Source organism: Melanerpes formicivorus, unplaced genomic scaffold, assembly GCF_026170545.1.
Source record: "Melanerpes formicivorus ecotype bairdi unplaced genomic scaffold, bMelFor1.0.p_v2 SCAF_83, whole genome shotgun sequence".
Lineage (NCBI taxonomy): Eukaryota > Metazoa > Chordata > Aves > Piciformes > Picidae > Melanerpes > Melanerpes formicivorus.
In genome coordinates this window covers 2,278,882-2,296,697 of record NW_027142435.1, presented here as the reverse complement: position 1 = coordinate 2,296,697, position 17,816 = coordinate 2,278,882, and the positions used below count along the sequence as shown (strand labels likewise).

General features: G+C 57.8%; 1 protein-coding gene across 2 annotated transcripts in view; it reads left to right on the top strand.

The window, feature by feature from the left end:
- The window catches only part of SH3GL1 (SH3 domain containing GRB2 like 1, endophilin A2), a 31,115-nt gene extending 13,830 nt beyond the window's left edge, over positions 1–17,285 (top strand). The window contains exons 2-10 of one of the 2 annotated variants that reach the window (XM_068165035.1): positions 3,918–3,986; positions 4,099–4,171; positions 4,838–4,981; positions 8,521–8,654; positions 9,843–10,001; positions 10,830–10,933; positions 13,075–13,199; positions 13,677–13,730; positions 15,343–17,285. In XM_068165035.1, coding sequence (XP_068021136.1) covers positions 3,918–3,986; positions 4,099–4,171; positions 4,838–4,981; positions 8,521–8,654; positions 9,843–10,001; positions 10,830–10,933; positions 13,075–13,199; positions 13,677–13,730; positions 15,343–15,539 — 1,059 coding nt within the window. In that variant the 3' untranslated portion in view covers positions 15,540–17,285. The remainder of the gene's footprint in view (positions 1–3,917; positions 3,987–4,098; positions 4,172–4,837; positions 4,982–8,520; positions 8,655–9,842; positions 10,002–10,829; positions 10,934–13,074; positions 13,200–13,676; positions 13,731–15,342) is intronic. The other variant, XM_068165036.1, reaches the window with a different exon arrangement.
- The last annotated feature ends 531 nt before the right edge of the window (positions 17,286–17,816 follow it).

The following is a 17,816-nucleotide window of genomic DNA, read 5'->3' as shown; positions in this document are numbered from 1 at the left end:
TCATAAAATCATGGAGTTGGTTGGGTTGGAAGAGACCTCTAAGGTCATCGAGTCCTAAGCACTGACCCAGCCCCACCATGGGCTCCAAACCATGGCCCCAGCTGCCATGGCCAGAGGTTTCCTGAGCACCTCCAGGGATGGGGACTCCACCACCTCCCTGGGCAGCCTGTGCCAAGCCCTGACCACTCCTGCAGCAAACATTTTTCCTCATGTCCATCCTAACCCTCCCCTGGCACAGTTTGAGGCCATTTCCTCTCCTTCTATCCCCTGACAGAGCCTCATCCTTCTGAGGCAGCTCTCCTGCAGCTGAAGTGCTCCCTGCTCTGTGCAGCCTGCTCTAGGTGAGCCTGCCCTTGCAGGGAGGTTGGACTAAATGAGCTCCAGAGATCCACTCCCTGTCATTCTGTGGTCTGGATCTGACCTCTGGGTGATGCTTGCTGAGGTGGGAGCCACCACACCCCAGCACAGAGCAGGAGCCCTGGGATTAGATTCACCTCCCTCCTCTCTGATCTCAGGTTGGAGCTATCTAGGGCATGATTGAGCTGCCAGCAGCCTTTTAATTAGGCAGGGGTGGGAAGGCAGGGATGGATTCCTGGCTCCTCTGCTGGAGTTTGCCTGCACCTTCTGCTCTCAGCCCTGCAGCATGGCCTGGCTGAGAGGCCAGCTCCAGAGCCCTCCCCTTTGGAAGCAGTTCTGGGCTGTGCCACTCAACCACATCAGCTTCTGCTAATATTTGTTCTAGGAAACATTTGGTTGCTGTGTGGCTGAAGTGGAGCTGAGGACTCCTGCCCTGTCACTGTGCCCTGCTCCCTCCCCTGAGCTGCTGCAGGTTTCACCTTCTCCTGTGTGTCCTGCCTAGCAGGGCTGGCAGAGAAGGACTGAGGAGGGATTGTCCCCCTGTACCCAGCACTGCTGAGGCCACAGCTTGAGTGCTGGGTTCAGCTTTGGGCTTCTCACTGCAAGGACATTGAGGAGCTGGAGCAGGTCCAGAGAAGGACAACAGAGCTGGGGAAGGGTCTGGAGAGCAGGGCTGGGGAGGAGCAGCTGGGGGTGGTCAGCCTGGAGAAGAGGAGGCTGGGGGGAGACCTTCTGGCTCTCACAGCTCCCTGAGAGGAGGCTGGAGCCAGCTGGGGGTTGGGCTCTTCTCTGAAGGAGGAAGCAACAGGCCTCCAGTTGCACCAGGGGAGGTTTAGGTTGGACATTAGAAGAAACTTCCTCACTGGAAGGGTTGACCAGGCCTGGCAGAGGCTGCCCGGGGGGGAGGCTGAGTCCCCATCCCTGGAGGGGTTTCAGAGCTGTGGTGCTGAGGGCTGTGGTTCAGCCCCAGCTTGGGCAGCGTGAGAGAAGGATCAGAGTCGAGGACCTGGGAGGTCCCTTCCAACCCAAACCATCCTTCCAGCTCCCTTGAGCTGAGCTGGAGGCTGCAGGCAGTGTGTGGATGGTTGCTTCCTCTCCCATCCTGCCAGCCAAGGGTGAGCTTCCTTAGAGAGAGGCAGCTGCTGCCTGCCAGGCTCCGTGGGGAGGTGCAGGATGTGGCACTGGGAAGCTTGGCTCCCAGGGAAGCTCCAGGTTAAACAAGGACCTGCTGCCACCTCCTCCTCCTGGCTGCATTGACTTCTCTCCCCACCTGACAGATCTGGGGGCATGGGGATAGGGATGGAGCCACTGCAGATGGCACACAGTTCCCTCCTCCTTCCCTCCCGTGATGAAGCCTCCCAGTTTAATTAGAGGCAGCAATGGGAGAACCTCAGTCTTATTCTTCCAGCCCAGCAGGGCACCAGCAGCATTCCTTGGATGTCAAAAGGAGGATTAAATTAGTCTGCAAGTGAGGGTTTTCTCCTCCTTCCCGTCTAGGGGCGGGTGTTAAGCCTCCTAAATCACTGCGGTGCTCAATGCCTTTGGTCCCTCCTCCTCCCCCAGTCCCTGCCAGAGGCCTTGCCTGCAGCTTTTGGGGGGGCTGCAAATCCCTGGCTGGGTGGAGAGGAAGAGTGGGGCTGGAATTGCTTGGCATAATTGCTGCCTTCCCGGGTGCATTAAGAAATGAAGGAGGGTTCTGGAGGAGCAACCTCGGTGTCCCTGCCCCTTCCTGCTTGCAGGGGCCAGGTGGTGGCAGCTGGGAGCGAGCTTTGCTCTGCTGAGCTTGCCCTGGCAGGTTGAGCAACTGCCTCTGGGAGGGCTTGCTCTAGATTCGGTGTGTCTGGAGAGGAATGGGCACCTCCCCAGCTCGGAGCTGGCTGGCCAGCCTGTGTTCTGGCACTCCAGCTGTGGAGCAGGTGTCCAGAAGAGATCCCACTGGGGTTGGTTGCTCACCTGTAGGCAGCTGTGGGGTGATGTTGTCCCTTTATGAGGCTCTTCTGTGTGCTCCCTGGGCATGGCCTGGCAGGGTGCAGGGCTTGAGCCATCCTGGCATCCCTCTGCTGTAAAGATCTTATCTGTGGGTTAAGCAGAGGAATGGAATCCAGAGCTGGGCTGGGTGAGCCAGGGGAGCAGCAGCCCTCTCCTTTCCCCCAGTGGCTGGAAGCCAAGGGTGAAGCACAGCAATCCCTCTTGCTCTGGCACCTTGGGGCCTCTGCTGACCCCCAGAAGAGGTGACCAGAAGCGTGGCTGCCGCCGTGGTGTCCCCAGAGCGCCTTTGAAGGTGGATGGTGATCTGAAGGCTTCTCTGCTCCTTCCTCCTAAAGGGACCACGTTGAGTCCCCATGGGAGAGGAAGAGGGACTTGATAAAAATCAAGTATTTGATGTTGAAGTAAACAACCCTGGATTGTTCCTCCAGAGCTGGAGCTTGGAGTACAAACAGCAGAAGTCCTGGCGGTGCCTCGCGGCAGGCTTGGAGCCTGGGCTGCTTTTGATCTCTCTTTGTTGACCACTTTGGGGCAAGATAAGCACTGACTGGGGCCAGTTTGTACAGCCTGCATGCTTCAGGAGCTGCCTCTTTCAGAGATTCAGAGAATGGGCTGGCTTGGCTTGGGTTGGGTTGGGTTGGGTTGGAAGGGACCTTCAAGATCATCCAGCTCCAGCCCCCTGCCATGGGCAGGGACACCTCCACCAGCCCAGGCTGCTCAAGGCCTCATCCAGCCTGGCCTGGGACACCTCCAGGGAGGGATCAGCCACAGCCTCCCTGGGCAGCCTGTGCCAGGGTCTCCCTGCCCTCACTGGAAAGAATTTCTTCCTCATCTATAGTCTCAATCTCCCCCATGCCAGCTCAGGCAGCCCAAAGCAGCCCCCTGGCTGCAGCTTGTCAGACATCTCCCTCTTCACTCCTCTTAGGAAAGGCCTCAGAGCTGCTTTGCTGAATGGATTTCAAACTGGCCCCTGGCCCCTGCAGAGCTCTTTCTCCTCTGCTTTCAAACCCTTGTGCCCCAGCTCCTGCTTTTCTCCAGCTTTTCCCCCTGAGGAGCCATGGTGGAAGGCTGTGGGGAGTCTCTGCCCTCTCCAGGCTCGTTCTGGTGCTGGCTGCTGTGAGCAGAGTGTGCTCATTCCCTGTTTATTCCCAGCTCATTCCCTGTTTGCTTTCATTTTGCTGTGTGTGAAACCAAAGCCTTGGCTCAAAATGGAGTCGAGAGACGACTCTGCTGCTCGCTTTTCCAGCAGGCCTTGGAGCTGTGGGAGCTGTGGGGTGTGACTGAAGGAGCTGTGGAGCTTCTGCTGGGTGAGGAACATCCTGACTGAGCTCTGTTTTGGGAGGGGAGGAGATGCTTGGATCTGGAGCAGGGCAGGGTTGGCAGAGCTGCAGCTGGGGGCTGTTCCTGCCACCTCCTTTCTCTTGCAGATGCTGTCTGGATCTACCTCCCTTCCCTTTCTTTCCCAAGGACTTGCTGCATGAGGAGCATCCCTGGGGTCCCTTCCAACCCTAACAGTGCTATGATTGAGGCAGTTAGCAGCATGCCTGATTCCTCCTCCCTTCTTTTCTCTGCAGCTGGTCAGCGAGAAGGTTGGAGGGGCTGAAGGGACCAAGCTTGATGATGACTTCAAGGAAATGGAAAAGGTGAGTAAGGGGACAAGGGAGACCTCTCAGAGTGTCTATCCAGCTCCTCTGTGCCCTTGCTGCAGCCCTGAGCTGGTCTCACTGCTGCTGGCTCACCTTGTCTCCCCTACAGAAAGTGGACCTGACCAGCAAGGCAGTTACAGAAGTCTTGACCAGAACAATAGAGTACCTCCAGCCCAACCCAGGTGAGTGCCTGCAGCTCTCCTGTCTCTTTCCTACTGCCCCCAGTTTTCCAGGGAAAGGCTCAGGGTGGGCAGAGAGGCATCAGAGAGAACCTTTTAGGCTTGGAGCTATTGGAGATCAGCTGAGGCTCCAGATCCCCCTTCAGCCCTGCGCTGTCTCCCTGGGCTGTAGGCTGCTGCTGGGGCTGCTGGATGGGGAAAGGACAGACACAGCCTTCAGCTGGGACCCTGAGAAGCCCTGGGGTGGACCTGTTTTTCCTGGGATGTGCAGGGAAAAAGTGGCATCTCTGTGCTGGGAGTTGGTGGCTGGCTTTGTAGTGGAGCCTTCTGTTCTGCACACTTCCAGCCAGCTCAGCGAGAGAGCACTCCAGGCCTAGGGGAGGGCTGAGGAAACTCCTTTTGGCCTTCACTGGTGAAGCTGGGAGGGGGAGGGGGGGAAACTATTTTCTGCTTGCTGCCTTGGAAAAGAAACTTCACTTTTCAGAGCAAACATTTCTGGTGGCTGAAGACAAAAGGGACTTCTTGGCTTTGGGTGTAGCTTGAGGGGAGGGAAAAGGCAGGGGGAGGAGGTGGGGGCGGGGAAGAGGAAAGAATGAAGCTGGCAGCGGCCAGGAGCTGCTGGCAAGTGCCAAGTGATTGCAAACACGGCTGTGGCTGTTTGTGTGCCAGCTTCCAGGGCCAAGCTCAGCATGCTCAACACCATGTCAAAGATCCGTGGGCAGGTGAAGAACCCTGGCTACCCCCAGTCGGAAGGGCTGCTGGGGGAGAGCATGATCCGCTACGGCAAGGAGCTGGGAGACGACTCCAACTTCGGTGAGTGGCCCCTGGGGCCGGCTCCCCCCGGCACTCTGCCGCTGCCAGGTTCCCCAGCTGCCCCTCTGGAGGCTGTGGAAGGCTTGTGTGAGCTTCTCAGGCACGGAATGGAAGGATGGTTTGGGTTGGAAGGGGCCTCCGAGGTCATCGACTCCGATCCTTCTCTCACGCTGCCACGGCTGGGGCTAAGCCATGGCCCTCAGCACCACAGCTCTGAAACCCCTCCAGGGATGGGGATTCAGCCTCCTCCCTGGGCAGCCTCTGCCAGGCCTTGACAACCCTTCCAGTGAAGAACTTTCTTCTAATACCCAACCTAAACCTCCCCTGGTGCCATTTGAGGCCATCTCTTCTTGTCCTGTTGCTTTGTCCTTCAGAGAAGAGACCAACCCCCAGCTGGCTCCAGCCTCCTCTCAGAGAGCTGTAAAGAGCCAGAAGGTCTCCCTCAGCCTCCTTGTCCCCAGGCTGACCACCCCCAGTTCCCAGTTCAGCTGCTCCTCCCCAGCCCTCTTCTCCAGACCCTTCCCCAGCTTTGTTGCCCTTCTCTGGACCTGCTCCAACCCCTCAATGTCTTTCTTGTAGTGAAAACATCACCCAACAGTACTTGAGGGCTCTTCAGGAGGCTTGTAGCCTTCCTCCCTGCCAGGGTGACAGTGAAGGGGCAAGCAGAGCCCAAGTGTCTTGGATCCCAGTCTGTGACGTTACATTCTTGCTTTCTGAGGTGAATTTACACACAGGGAAAAGCTCTCCCCTGCTCCTCAGCTGAAGAGCCATGATGTGGGCAGCTGACGGAGCCAGGCCTCCACAGGGCAGTTTCCAGAGCTCTTCTCCAGGGAGGCTGTAGCCAAGAACTGGTTTTTCGTGGCAGTGTGACTTGCAGGGAGCAGGAGGAGGAGGAGGAGGGGATAACAACAAGGACAAAGCCTTTGGGTGACATCAGTTTAAATCCATGAGCACATCAGCCCTGCACGTGACAGCCCTGCTGCAGTGCACAGCTGGCTGATGGCTCCCAGCACAGGGAGGAGCTTGGCCTTGGGAAGTCAAAGAGCTTTGGCTGCTCTGTGGGAGTGAGAAAGGACCTGAGAGGGTCCCTGGCCAGCTCTCAGCCCTGAATCCCTCTTGGCTTGCAGGAACTGACAGACAGAGAGGGGGGAAGGAAGTTTTTAGGAGCACACAGCAGGGCTGATTTCCTGGAGTAGCCTCTCTTTAAAGGCCCACTTGACTTGATCCTTTCTCTGTTCCCACTGCATCCTTCCTCGGAGGGGTTATCTGGAGTTCCCACAGCTGAAGGCGTAGATCATGGAGTGATTAAGCTTGCAAAAGGCCTCTGAGGTCATCAAGTCCAACCTTCTACCCAACATCTCCTGTTCCAGTGCCTGCAGTAGAGAAACTCTTCCTTCATAATAGCTCTTCTTGTCCTTGTTACCTCTTCTTGTCCATGTGCCTATTGGATCTACTTGATAGGTATTAGATAGATACCTGTTAGATATAGCTATTAGAATGTACCTATTAGATACCTATTAGATACATCTGGTAGATAGATAGCTACCTATTAGATCTAGCTATTAGATAGATATCTATTAGATACCTATTAGATCTATTTATTAGATAGATATCTATTAGATACCTTAGATCTATTTATTAGATAGATATCTATTAGATAGCTACCTATTAGATCTATCTAATAGATAGATATCTATTAGATACCTATTAGATCTATCTATTAGATAGATATCTATTAGATACCTTAGATATATTTATTAGATAGATATCTATTAGATACCTATTAGATCTATTAGATCTATCTATTAGATACCTGTTAGATCTATTTATTAGATAGATAGCTATTAGATACCTATTAGATCTATTAGATACCTATTAGATCTATTAGATAGATATCTATTAGATACCTTAGATATATTTATTAGATAGATATCTATTAGATACCTATTAGATCTATTAGATCTATCTATTAGATACCTATTAGATCTATTTATTAGATAGATATCTATTAGATACCTATTAGATCTATCTATTAGATAGATATCTATTAGATAGATACCTATTAGATCTATCTATTAGATAGCTACCTATTAGATATCTATTAGATATTAATCTAATATATAATATATCAGGAAGAAATCCTCTGCAGAGAGGCTGGGGAGCCACTGGCACAGGCTGCCCAGGGAGGCTGTGGCTGCCTCCTGCCTGGAGGAGTTCAAGGCCAGGCTGGATGAGGTCTTGAGCAACCTGGGCTAGCTGGAGGTGTCCCTGCCCATGGCAGGGAGGTTGGAACTGGATGAGCTTGAAGGTCCCTCCCAACCCATTCTGTGAACCTCTGGCTCTCTAAAAGGAGGAGGTCATGAGGATGAGGCTGGGCTCTCTTCAGTAGTGTCCAGCAACAGGACAAGGGGCAGCAGGGCACACACCTAGAACCCAGGAGATTTCACTTGCAATTAAGGAGAAACCTCTTTGGTGTGAGGCTGCTGGAGGCCTGCAGCAGGCTGCCCAGGGAGGTTGTGGAGTCTCCTCCTCTGCAGAGCTTCCAACCCTGCCTGGATGTTTTGATCCTGGGCAACCTGCTGTGGGAGCCCTGCTGGAGCAGGGGATGGGGTCTCCTTCCAGGGATCCCTCCCAACCTCTGTAGTTCTCTGGTGCTCTGATTCCTTCCTGCAGCTGGACAGCAGAGCCATGCTCTCACTTCACCCTCTCTTTCCCTTGGGCATTCTCCGGTGCTGAGGCAGTGCTGCACTGCTTGGCTTGCCAAAGCTGCCCAGGAATCATTCCATCTATAAATGGTTTCCACTGGAGTGAAAAAAAGCCAAGAGTAAAAGATGCTTTGCTGCAAGTCCTCCTGGCTTAGCTGCCTTTGTGGCAGGAGCCTTAGAAAAGCACAACACTAAATAGGTTTCAGTAAGCACTTTGAGCTCTTTAATTCAGCAGGGGGGAGGAGGAGGAGGGAAGGGCTGAGGTTGGCCTGGGAGAGGTTAGTGTCTGAAATCAATAAAAGGCTGCAGGTTGGCTGCCAGCAGCTGGGGGAACTCAAAAAAAAGAAGAGAAAAGAAGTTGGTCAGAGGCTCTCTGGGCTTCAAATTGTCTGGACCAAAGGGTGGCCAGGCTGGCTCAGAGTGAGCATGCCTCTGCCTCAGGCTCCTCTTGCCAGCCCTGGCCAAGGTTAAAGCTCTGCAGGGCCAAACAGCAGCTCAGCAGCAAACTGAGCTGACAGGCAGCCTAAAAATAATGCTTCAAAACCAGATATTTTTACCTTTTCCTTCCTCTGTGTGGTTGGTAGAGGCTGTTCCTCCTTTTTCAGAGGACAGAGGTGGAAGTGTGGTGGTGAAGTCCCTTGGCAGGCAGTACCCAGCGGCGCTCGCCCTGCCCTGTGCCAGCCTGGGAGACCTGCTCCAGATCATCCTGAGGGGGGTGGGGTGGGAGACAGAGCTTGGACTTGCTGGGAGTCCTGGCAGAATGGCTCTGCAGGCAGCCCCCAGGGGCTGGGGCTCCCTCTAACTGCCTTGGGCCCTTCTCCCCTCTCCCTGCAGGCGATGCACTTATCGATGCTGGGGAGTCCATGAAGCGCTTGGCTGAGGTGAAGGACTCCCTGGATATTGAAGTCAAACAAAATTTTATTGATCCCCTCCAGAACCTCTGTGACAAAGACCTGAAAGAGATCCAGGTAAACACCTCCCATCCTTTTCCTCTCCTCTTCCTCTCCTTCGTTTCTGGCCTCTCCTTGCCCCTCAGTTTGACCTCTGGCTTTGTCGCGGTGGGAGCCAAGGCCTCGTGTGGCACTGGGGCTGTTCCCCTGCACTGTGCTTCCCCTCACTGGGGTTTCCTCTTTGCTCAGCACCACTGCTGCTACAGTCCCAGCTGCTAAGGCTGGAGGCAGCCTTGAGCAGTTCTTCATTTACCCCACATGGAGGCCGCAGTGGAAGTGGGACCCAAGCAGTGCTCTGGGCCTGCTGGGTTTGGTTCTTTGTGCCTTCAGCTCCCAGCCCTGCTGCAGCCTGGCATTCAGCTTCACCACCACCTTTACAGCTGTGCCCTCTGTCCCCTCAGCACCTGGATCCCACAGCACAGCTTCCAAGCCAGGATCAAGCTTCCCTCTAGGTCAAACATCATTTTGGTGTCTCACTGTGGAGGCACAGAGCTGCTGCCACAGAGATAAGTCCATGCAAGGCATGGCCAGGCTGTGTAATAGGATCCATCCCAACCTTGTCGCTTCCAGGGCAGCTCTCTGGAGTGAATTTTCACTTACAGTGGTGTCCCAGATAAAGTAACTGCCAGCTACTGTTCCAGTGGCTATCACCCTTCCAGTTCTGCAGGCTGCCTGAGAGCTGATTCAAACAGCCCTGCCCTAAGCAGTGAGGGGATGCAGTGCCCAGAGCCTGCTCCCGAGCTCCAGAGATCTCTCTTGCCTCTTCTGGGCCAAATTTTCCTCTTCCTCAAAAGGGGTGTGTGAGGAGCAGGCCTGGTGCTGCTGCTCCCCCAGTGTTTTCCTCCAGCTCCCAGCTGGATGGGGGTGGAATCACATCCCCACACCAACTGGTTGTTTCTCAGTTAAAAGCCTCCCTCCCCTCAAGCCTCAGCAGTGATCCTCTGCCAGACTGAGTTGGGATGGTCCTCTCCTCCCTGTCATCTGGCAGCAGCCCTGCCCTGAAGCTCTCCACCATGCCCTGGAGCCTCTCCAGAGGCCAGCCAGAGGTGGAAGCCACAGGAGCCTGCGCTCCCCGATCGGGTTTCTGAAATGAATGACCAGGGCCTGTAACTAGAGCTGCCTTCCCAGCAGGAGAGCCTGGCTGCTCCCAGCCTGGGCCTTTCCCTTCTTCTCCTCCTCCACTGCTGATAACCATCCTCTTCCCAGCACCACCTCAAGAAGCTGGAGGGCAGACGCCTGGACTTCGACTACAAGAAGAAGCGCCAGGGCAAGATCCCTGACGAGGAGCTGCGGCAGGCCATGGAGAAGTTTGAGGAGTCCAAGGAAGTAGCAGAGACCAGCATGCACAACCTCCTAGAGACTGATGTGAGTGCTCTGGGGGCAGCACCAGCTCCTCCAGCTGGGCTGAGAGAGGCTGGGGGGGATCCTGTGCACAGCAGGGTGAGGGAGGCAGGAGTCAGACGCTGGCTGCCGCTCTGCTGCTGCTGCTGGGGTTTTGCTCCTGGGAAAAACAGCCCAGATCTAAGCACCCAGCACCTGGCTTGGTGAGCCTCTGGTCCCTTCTGTAGCCCCTCTTCCTGAGGCAGCTCTTGGCTGGATTCATGGAATGGTTTGGCTTGAAGACACCTTCAAGATCATCCAGTTCCAACCCCCTGCCATGGGCAGGGACACTTCCCACCAGCCCAGGCTGCTCAAGGCCTCACCCAGCCTGGCCTTCAACACCTCCAGGGAGTGGGCAGCCACAGCCTCCCTGGGCAATCTGTGCCAGTGCCTCACCACCCTCACTGAAAAGATTTTCTTCCTCATCCCCAGTCTCAACCTGCCCTCCTCAAGCTCCAGTGTGGTTTGTGCCACACAGGTCTCTCCTCAGGGTGCCACTGGCATTGGGTTTGGGCAGGATTTGAGCATCTCACTAAGGCCAGAGGGTGGTTGGAAGTGCCCTGCTGAGTCTTGGCCAGTGCCTGACCTCTTTAAATCACAGAACAATGGGGACTGAAAGTGACCTCTTGAGACCATCTCATCCAACCTCCCTGCTGAAGCTTCTACCCCAGATCCCAAACCACCTTCTCCCTTCCTCGGGGGGGTCGCCCTTCGTACACAGTCCCCAGGACGGCCTCAGTTCCTCTGTGCAATGCAGGAGCCTCTCAGCAGCTGGGGAGGGTCACTCATGCCAGCCTGGTGTGACTCTTGCAGATTGAGCAGGTGAGCCAGCTCTCAGCCCTGGTGGATGCCCAGCTGGACTACCACCGGCAGGCTGTGCAGATCCTGGACGAGCTCGCGGAGAAGCTGAAGCGCAGGTGAGTCTGGAGGGGCTGCAGGCACTCACATCCCACAGCCCCAAGCCCTCCCTGCCCCACCTCACAGAATCCCAGCATGCTGGGGGTGGAAGGCACCTTCAGAGATCACCCAGTGCAACTCCCCTGCTCCAGCAGGGCACCCCCAGCAGTTTGCCCAGGAGCACAATGGCCAGGGGGGGTTGGAAGCTCTGCAGAGAAGGAGACTCCACAACCTCTCTGGGCAGCCTGCTGCAGGCCTTGACAACCCTTGGGGGAAAGAAATTGTTCCTCATGTCCAACCCAAACATCCCCTGCTGCAACTTGAGGCCATTTCCTCTTGTCCTGTTGCTTGTTCCTTCAGAGAAGAGACCAAACCCCCCCTGGCTGCAGCCTCCTCCCAGGGAGCTGTGGAGAGCAATGAGGTCTCCCTCAGCCTCCTCTTCCCCAGGCTGAACCCCCCCAGCTCCCTCAGCTGCTCCTCCCCAGCCCTCTTCTCCAGACCCTTCCCCAGCTCTGTTGCCCTCCTCTGGATCTGCTCCAGCCTCTCAATGTCCTCCTTGGAGTGAGGGGTCCAAAACTGAACCCAATATGTGAGGTGTGGCCTCAGCAGTGCTGAGCACGGGGGGACAATCCCTGCCCTGGACCTGCTGGCCACAGCATTGCTGATCCAAGGCAGGGCTGTATTAGACAAGAGCCAGTTGTGTTTATGGAGGGTACCTGGGCACTGGCCATGAGTGGGGCCCAGGTCAGGGCCTCCCAGCTGCTCTGGAGACCAGAAGTGAATGCAGCACGGGGGGGATGTTGTGATGGCCTCATGGCCACGGTGGGAGAGCAGCTGAATCACCTCCTTCAAGGCAGGCATCTGTGAGTCCTCATTTTCCAGCAAGCCCTGCTCCACCTGGAGCTCCCCTGGCAGCCCTGCTGCAGGTGGCCCTGCCCTGTGGGGCTGAGAGCCACGTGAGCTGCTGAGGGATGGCTGGGTGCCTGGCACGCAGGGGCAGGCAGAGCCTTGGAGCTGCCTGGTCTTGCTGCCTTCCCTACCCCTCCTCCAGTGCCTGACCTCCACAGAGGCCCTGGGGAGTGTGCAGTTGCTGCCAAGGTGCCAAGAAACACAAAGGTGCTGTTGAAATACCCTTTGAGCTGCTGCACACCACTGCCAGCACTTGCATGGGTGCCCTTCCTGCTGCTTGGTCTCACCTGAGCCAGCACCTGCCCAGACCCTGGCCCAAGGGAGGGGAAGGTGGGTTCCTCACATCTGGGCATTGCTGTGGAGCTGGGGATGTGCCTTCCTCAGCCTGGCACATGGTGGATTGAGCAGAGCTAAGGTGGCTTGGATGGAGCCCCAGGGTGGCTTGGATGGAGTCAAGGTGGCTTGGACAAAGCCAGGGCAGCCTCTCCACTTCTCAGAGCCATCTGGCAGTGCTGCCCTGCTGCCCTGCCCTCCTGGAAGAAACTGCTGAGTGGACCCTGTGTCTGGTTTGAGTTAAGGAGAGCTGGGAGGATCCTGCCAAGTGTGAGCTCTGAACTGCAGCAGGAGTGTCCTCTGCTGGCCTGAACTGCCTGAGGCACCTCTGCAGCAAAGCCTGGGGCAGGTGGCCCTCTGCAGGGGCCAGGTTACAAACCCTGGGCAAAACCCAGCTCCAGAACGTCCCAGCACAGAGCAGATCCCTGTCTGCCAGGATCCTTGACTGCATTTGCTCCCCTGGCTAGCCAGGGAATAAACATCATAGAGTCACCAGAGTGTTCTGGCTGCAGGATCATCCAGTCCAGCCCTGAGCCCAGCACTGCCAGGGCACCCCTGAACCATGGCCCTCAGCACCACACCTCCACAGCTCTGAAACCCCTCCAGGGGTGGGGACTCCACCCCTGGGGGAAGAAATTGTTCCTCACATCCAGCCTTAAACCTCCCCTGGAGGAACCTGAGGCCATTTCCTCTTCTCCTATCAATTGCTTCTTAGAACAGAGCAAGCCCCAGCTGGCTCCAGCCTCCTCTCAGCGAGCTGTGGAGAGCACTGGGGTCTCCCCTCAGCCTCCTCCTTTTCTGCAGGCTGAGCACCCCTAGCTCCCTCAGCTGCTCCTCACAGGATGTGTGCTCTAGATCACCCTGACCTCCTGCTGCCCCATTTCTTGTTTCAGTTGCTCATTTCTTTCCCTTCTTGCAGAATGAGGGAGGCCTCCTCACGGCCCAAGAGGGAATACAAACCCAAGCCCAGGGAGCCCTACACCTTTGGAGACACCAACCAGACCAATGGGGGCTTCTCCTGCACCCCCACCCCCAAAGTCTCAGGTAAAGTGGTCTCATCTGTGTGTGTGCCTCTGGAGAAGCCTCCTGGCATGGAGAGGAACTGCTCTGCTGGTCCTGGTGTGCTGGATCTGCCTGCAGGAGCTGGGGGCTCTGAGAGGCAGCTCTGAATTTGGGCTGCTTGCTCTTGGGGCCCAGCAGCTGTTGGTACACTGGATCTGGGGGTGGCCCAGGGGGGCCTGGGCCACTCTCCTGACAGGGCTCTAGACAGGAAAACCAAAAGCTGCTCTCCCTCCCTCCCTCCCCATCCTCCCTCCCTCCTCATCCTCCCTCCCTCCCCATCCTCCCTGCTGCCTCATCCCTCCCTCCCTGCCTGCCGGTGGTCCTGGCCAGGCCAGTTGGGTTTCTAACACAGCATGTGAGGCCACCTTCCTTCTTTCTCCTCACACACAGGCCCTGCCTCTCCCCCCTCTCCCTCCAGCTGCCCCTGGTTTAAGCATGTCTCTTTTTGTTTGGAAGCAGCTCCCTCCTCTTTCCGATCCGACAAGCCGTCCCGGTCCTCCGCCAGGAGCATCCGTGAGTTCCCTCCCTCCCTCCTCCCTCCCTCCCTCCTCACTGCATGCTGTGTGACCCCAACCTCTTCCCAACCCTCCTTGCTCCTCCTTCCATGCTGCTGCTGCTTGGAGCTGCTAATCCTCCCCACCTCCCCCCCCCCCCATGCTGAGCCTTGGCCACTCAGCCTCCAGCCAAACCCCAGATGGTAGCAGATGTCTTCTCCTGGTGCTTCCCACCCCAAAGCCTGGGGGGTCTTGGCTCACCTGGAGGGGTTGGCAGCATGCAGGAGTGTCCTGCATGAGGCCCCAGGGAGCAGATGCTGCCCCATGAGGTATGAGACATCTCAAGGACTGCCCTGTTCTCCTTACGAGCACCCAGCCTGGAGCTTGCCCACCCCTGCCTGTGCCACCCCCTCCAACCCCCCTGCTGAGGGCTGGGAGGAGCAGGGAGAGCCCTGGCACACTGGTTCTGTGGTCCCAGCTGGCCAGTGAGGAGCCTCAGATAGGCTGTGGGGTGACCACAGGTCAGCAATCCTGCTGAAGAGGTCTGGTGGGGGAGCCCTGTTTGGGTCCCATGGGGGCCCTGAGGCCGGGCTGGGTGTGTGGCTTGGAGCCATCCTGGTGGGGAAGGCTCAGGGTGGTGCAGCAAGGGAGCAGCAGGACATGGGGACCTTGGTGTGGGACCAGCCTGGCTCTGGGGGAGGTTGTGTGAAGACCATGAAGTGCTGGCTGCTGCTTTTGGTGCTCTCCAGGTTCTGCTCTGGTGCTGGGGCAGAGCAGTTGTGGTCAGGGCAGCTGTGGTGGTGCCATCTGTGCTGGTCCCCATGCCCTGGCTGCAGGCTCTGGCAGGGAGGAGAGGGAGTGAGGAGGGGAATGGAGACCCTGCAGACCCTGGTGCTAGCTTGGTCCCTTTTCAGCAGCATCCCTACAGCTGCAGAGACAGCAGGAGAGCTTCTGGTGGCCTTTCAGTGCCAAAAGGGCTGAGCAGAAAGCTGGGGAGAGACTTCTGAGCAGGGCCTGTTGGGGCAGGACGAGGGGAGATGGTTTGAGACTGAGAGAGATTCAGGCTGGAGAGAAGGAAGAAATTCTCTGCTGAGGTTGGTGAGAGCCTGGTCCAGGCTGCCCAGGGAGGTGGGGAATGCCCTCTCAAGGTGAGGCTCAACAGGGCTCTGGGCAGCCTGCTCTAGGTGAGGGATGGCTCTGCTGACTGCAGAGGAGGTTGGACTGGATGAGCTTTGGAGCTGCCTTCCAACCCAGACCCTTCTGTGCTTCTGTGGAGACCTACAGGAGAGCTGGGGAGGGATTTCTGACAAGGGCTGGGAGTGACAGGACAGGGGCAGTGGATTGGAGCTTGAGGAGGGGAGATTGAGCCTGGAGATGAGGAAGAAATTCTTTAGAGTGAGGGTGGGGAGAGCCTGGCCCAGGCTGCCCAGGGAGGCTGTGGCTGCCTCCTCCCTGGAGGTGTCCCAGGCCAGGCTGGATGAGGCCTGGAGCAGCCTGGGCTGGTGGGAGCTGTCCCTGCCCAGGGCAGGGGCTTGGAACTGGATGGTCTTTAAGGTCCCTTTCAGCTTGATTGGTGACTATGAGTGGGTGCAGAGGGCTCCAGCTCACCTTCTCCCCCCCTTTGCCCCCAGCCCCCCTGGACCAGCCCTGCTGCAAGGCTCTGTACGACTTCGAGCCGGAGAACGACGGCGAGCTGGGCTTCAAGGAGGGCAACATCATCACCCTGACCAACCAGATTGATGAGAACTGGTATGAGGGCATGATCCACGGCCAGTCAGGCTTCTTCCCCCTCAACTACGTGGAGGTGCTGGTTCCACTACCTCAGTGAAACAGCCTCGGCCCCCCCCGGCCCCCCGAGCCCCCCCCGGGGCCACGCCTCCATTCCGCCTCCCCCCCACCTCGGGGCCAGACTGCCACCAGGGAACAAGCCAAGAAGGGTCAAACAGGGCCTCTTCCCCCCCCCCCCCCATGATCCCCCCCTCCTTCCCCCCTCATGAATTTGGTTCTTTGAAGTTTTGGGTTTGTCCTTCTGGTGCTTGACCCTCGGTACTCTGTGCGCCCTGCCAGCTCCCTCCCCCCGCCCCCGGCCTCTCCCGGGGCCCTCCCACATCCCCCCCCCCACTCTTTGTCTTCCCTTTTGGGTCAAGTGTTGGGATGAGCCAGGTGGGAGAGCTGGGCTGCATCCTTCCCAGGGAGATGGACAGCCCCATCCATGCAGGGGGGGAGTAAAGCAGCCCCCAGCCTCACCCTGCTGAACACTACCCCTCTCCCCACAGCCCACCACTGCTGCAGGACCCCTGCCCTCTTTGGGGGGGCTTGGGACTCTCCCAGGGGGCTCAGGGGCTCTCCAGAGGGGTCCAGAGCACGACTGGGGGCAGGGAGGCTCTGAGGCACAGCAACACTACAACCTCCCTCAAACACTAAACCAGCCCTGCAGTGCAGGTGCTGAGCCCTCCCTGGGGTGCTGAGCCCCCCCTGGGGCTCTGTGCTGTCCCTCCCCACCCTGAAGGGACAGAGCAGGGATGTCCCCTGCCTGCTTTTAGCCCTCCCTGCAGAGCTTCACTCCCAGGGCCTGCCCTTGATTTTAGATGGTTTAAGCCCTTCTGCTTTTAGCCCTTGGGCATTTCTTGCTCCAGCCTCCCCCCCACCCCCTCCCACCCCACCCCAGCCCCACCTGGCAGAGCTGGGGGTGGTTTGGGAATGGGGGAACTGGGCCTCAGCCCAGGGTCCCACCACGGGGCAGAGCTTGTGGCTCCTCTCCCTCGAGAGCTGTCCCCAGGGCCAGGGAGCAGGGCTGGAGCTCAGCAGCCCCTCCTGTGCCTTTCCTTCACCCCACAGCCCCCCTCCCCCCAGGGTTGGGGGCACACAACTGTCCCCCTGCCAGCAGTTTGGGTGGGAGAAGGCATTGGACATCTCAGCACCGCTTCTGCCACCCCCTCAGCCCCAGCCTCCCACCATGGAGCCAGGATGGGGCCCAGCAGTGCCCTCCCCAGCCCTCCCTCCGAGGTTTTCCTGGCTAGCAAAGTGGCTTCCCCAGCCCCAGCTGGGCCCTGGCACCCCTGCTGGGCCAGCACCACCCCTGCCTGCCTGGGGGACTGAGCACACCCCTGCCCCTGCTGCTGCCCAGCTCCTCTCACAGCCCCCATGGATGGCTCCTAGCTGTGCATGGTGCTGTTTGTTGGCTCCTCATGCTCTGAGCAGGCCGAAGTGGTGACCCCAGGGGCTGGGGGCAGCTCCCCATCCCTCCCAGCATCACAGGCAGCCCAAGGGCCTGGTGCCCTGGGGGCCATCACCTCTGTCCCCTCCTTGGTGGGGCCTGGGGTGGCACCCTGGGAGTGCCTGGCTGCTGCTGAGGTGGATGGCAACGTGTGCTGCCAGCTGGGACAGCTTGGCTCCAGCCTGGCCTGGGTTTTGGGTGGGTTTGGTTTGGTTTTGGGGGTCTTGTGTTGTGGTTTTGGGGTGGGGTGGGGTTTTTTTTCAATGGTTTCTCCTGGTTTTTGAGGGAAGAACCATCTGACCCCTGACTCTCAACTTGTATCTCTGAATGGAAGTATTAAATGGTTTCTTCTTTCTACCCCCTGCCTCCTCTCTCAGCCTCAGAGAGGGCTCCAGGAGCCGCAGCGGAGCAGCAGCCTCGGATCAGTGCTGTGGGCTTGGACCCCCAGTGAGCTCTGGAGGTCCTTTCCCAGCCCCTCAGCGTTCTCTGATCCTATACCCCAGGTGCAACTCCCCCCCCCCCCCCCCCCCCCCCCCCAAAGCAGGCAGCAGGGTCTTGGATTCATGGAATTGTTGGGGTGGAAAGAGACCTCTGAGATCATCCACTCCCAGCCATCACCTCAGCACCTCCATGGCCACAGGGCTCTGGAACCCCTCCAGGGCTGGGGACTCCCTGGGCAGCCTCTGCCAATCCCTGGCCACTCTGGCAGCAAAGGGATTGTTCCTCCTCTCCAACCTGAGCCTCCCCTGGCACAGTCTCAGGCCATTTTCTATCATCTGATCCTAGGGAGAGGAAACCAATCCCCAGCTCACTGCAGCCTCCTCTCAGGGAGCTGCAGAGGACAAGGAGGTCTCCCCTCAGCCTCCTCTTCTCCAGACTCAACCCCCC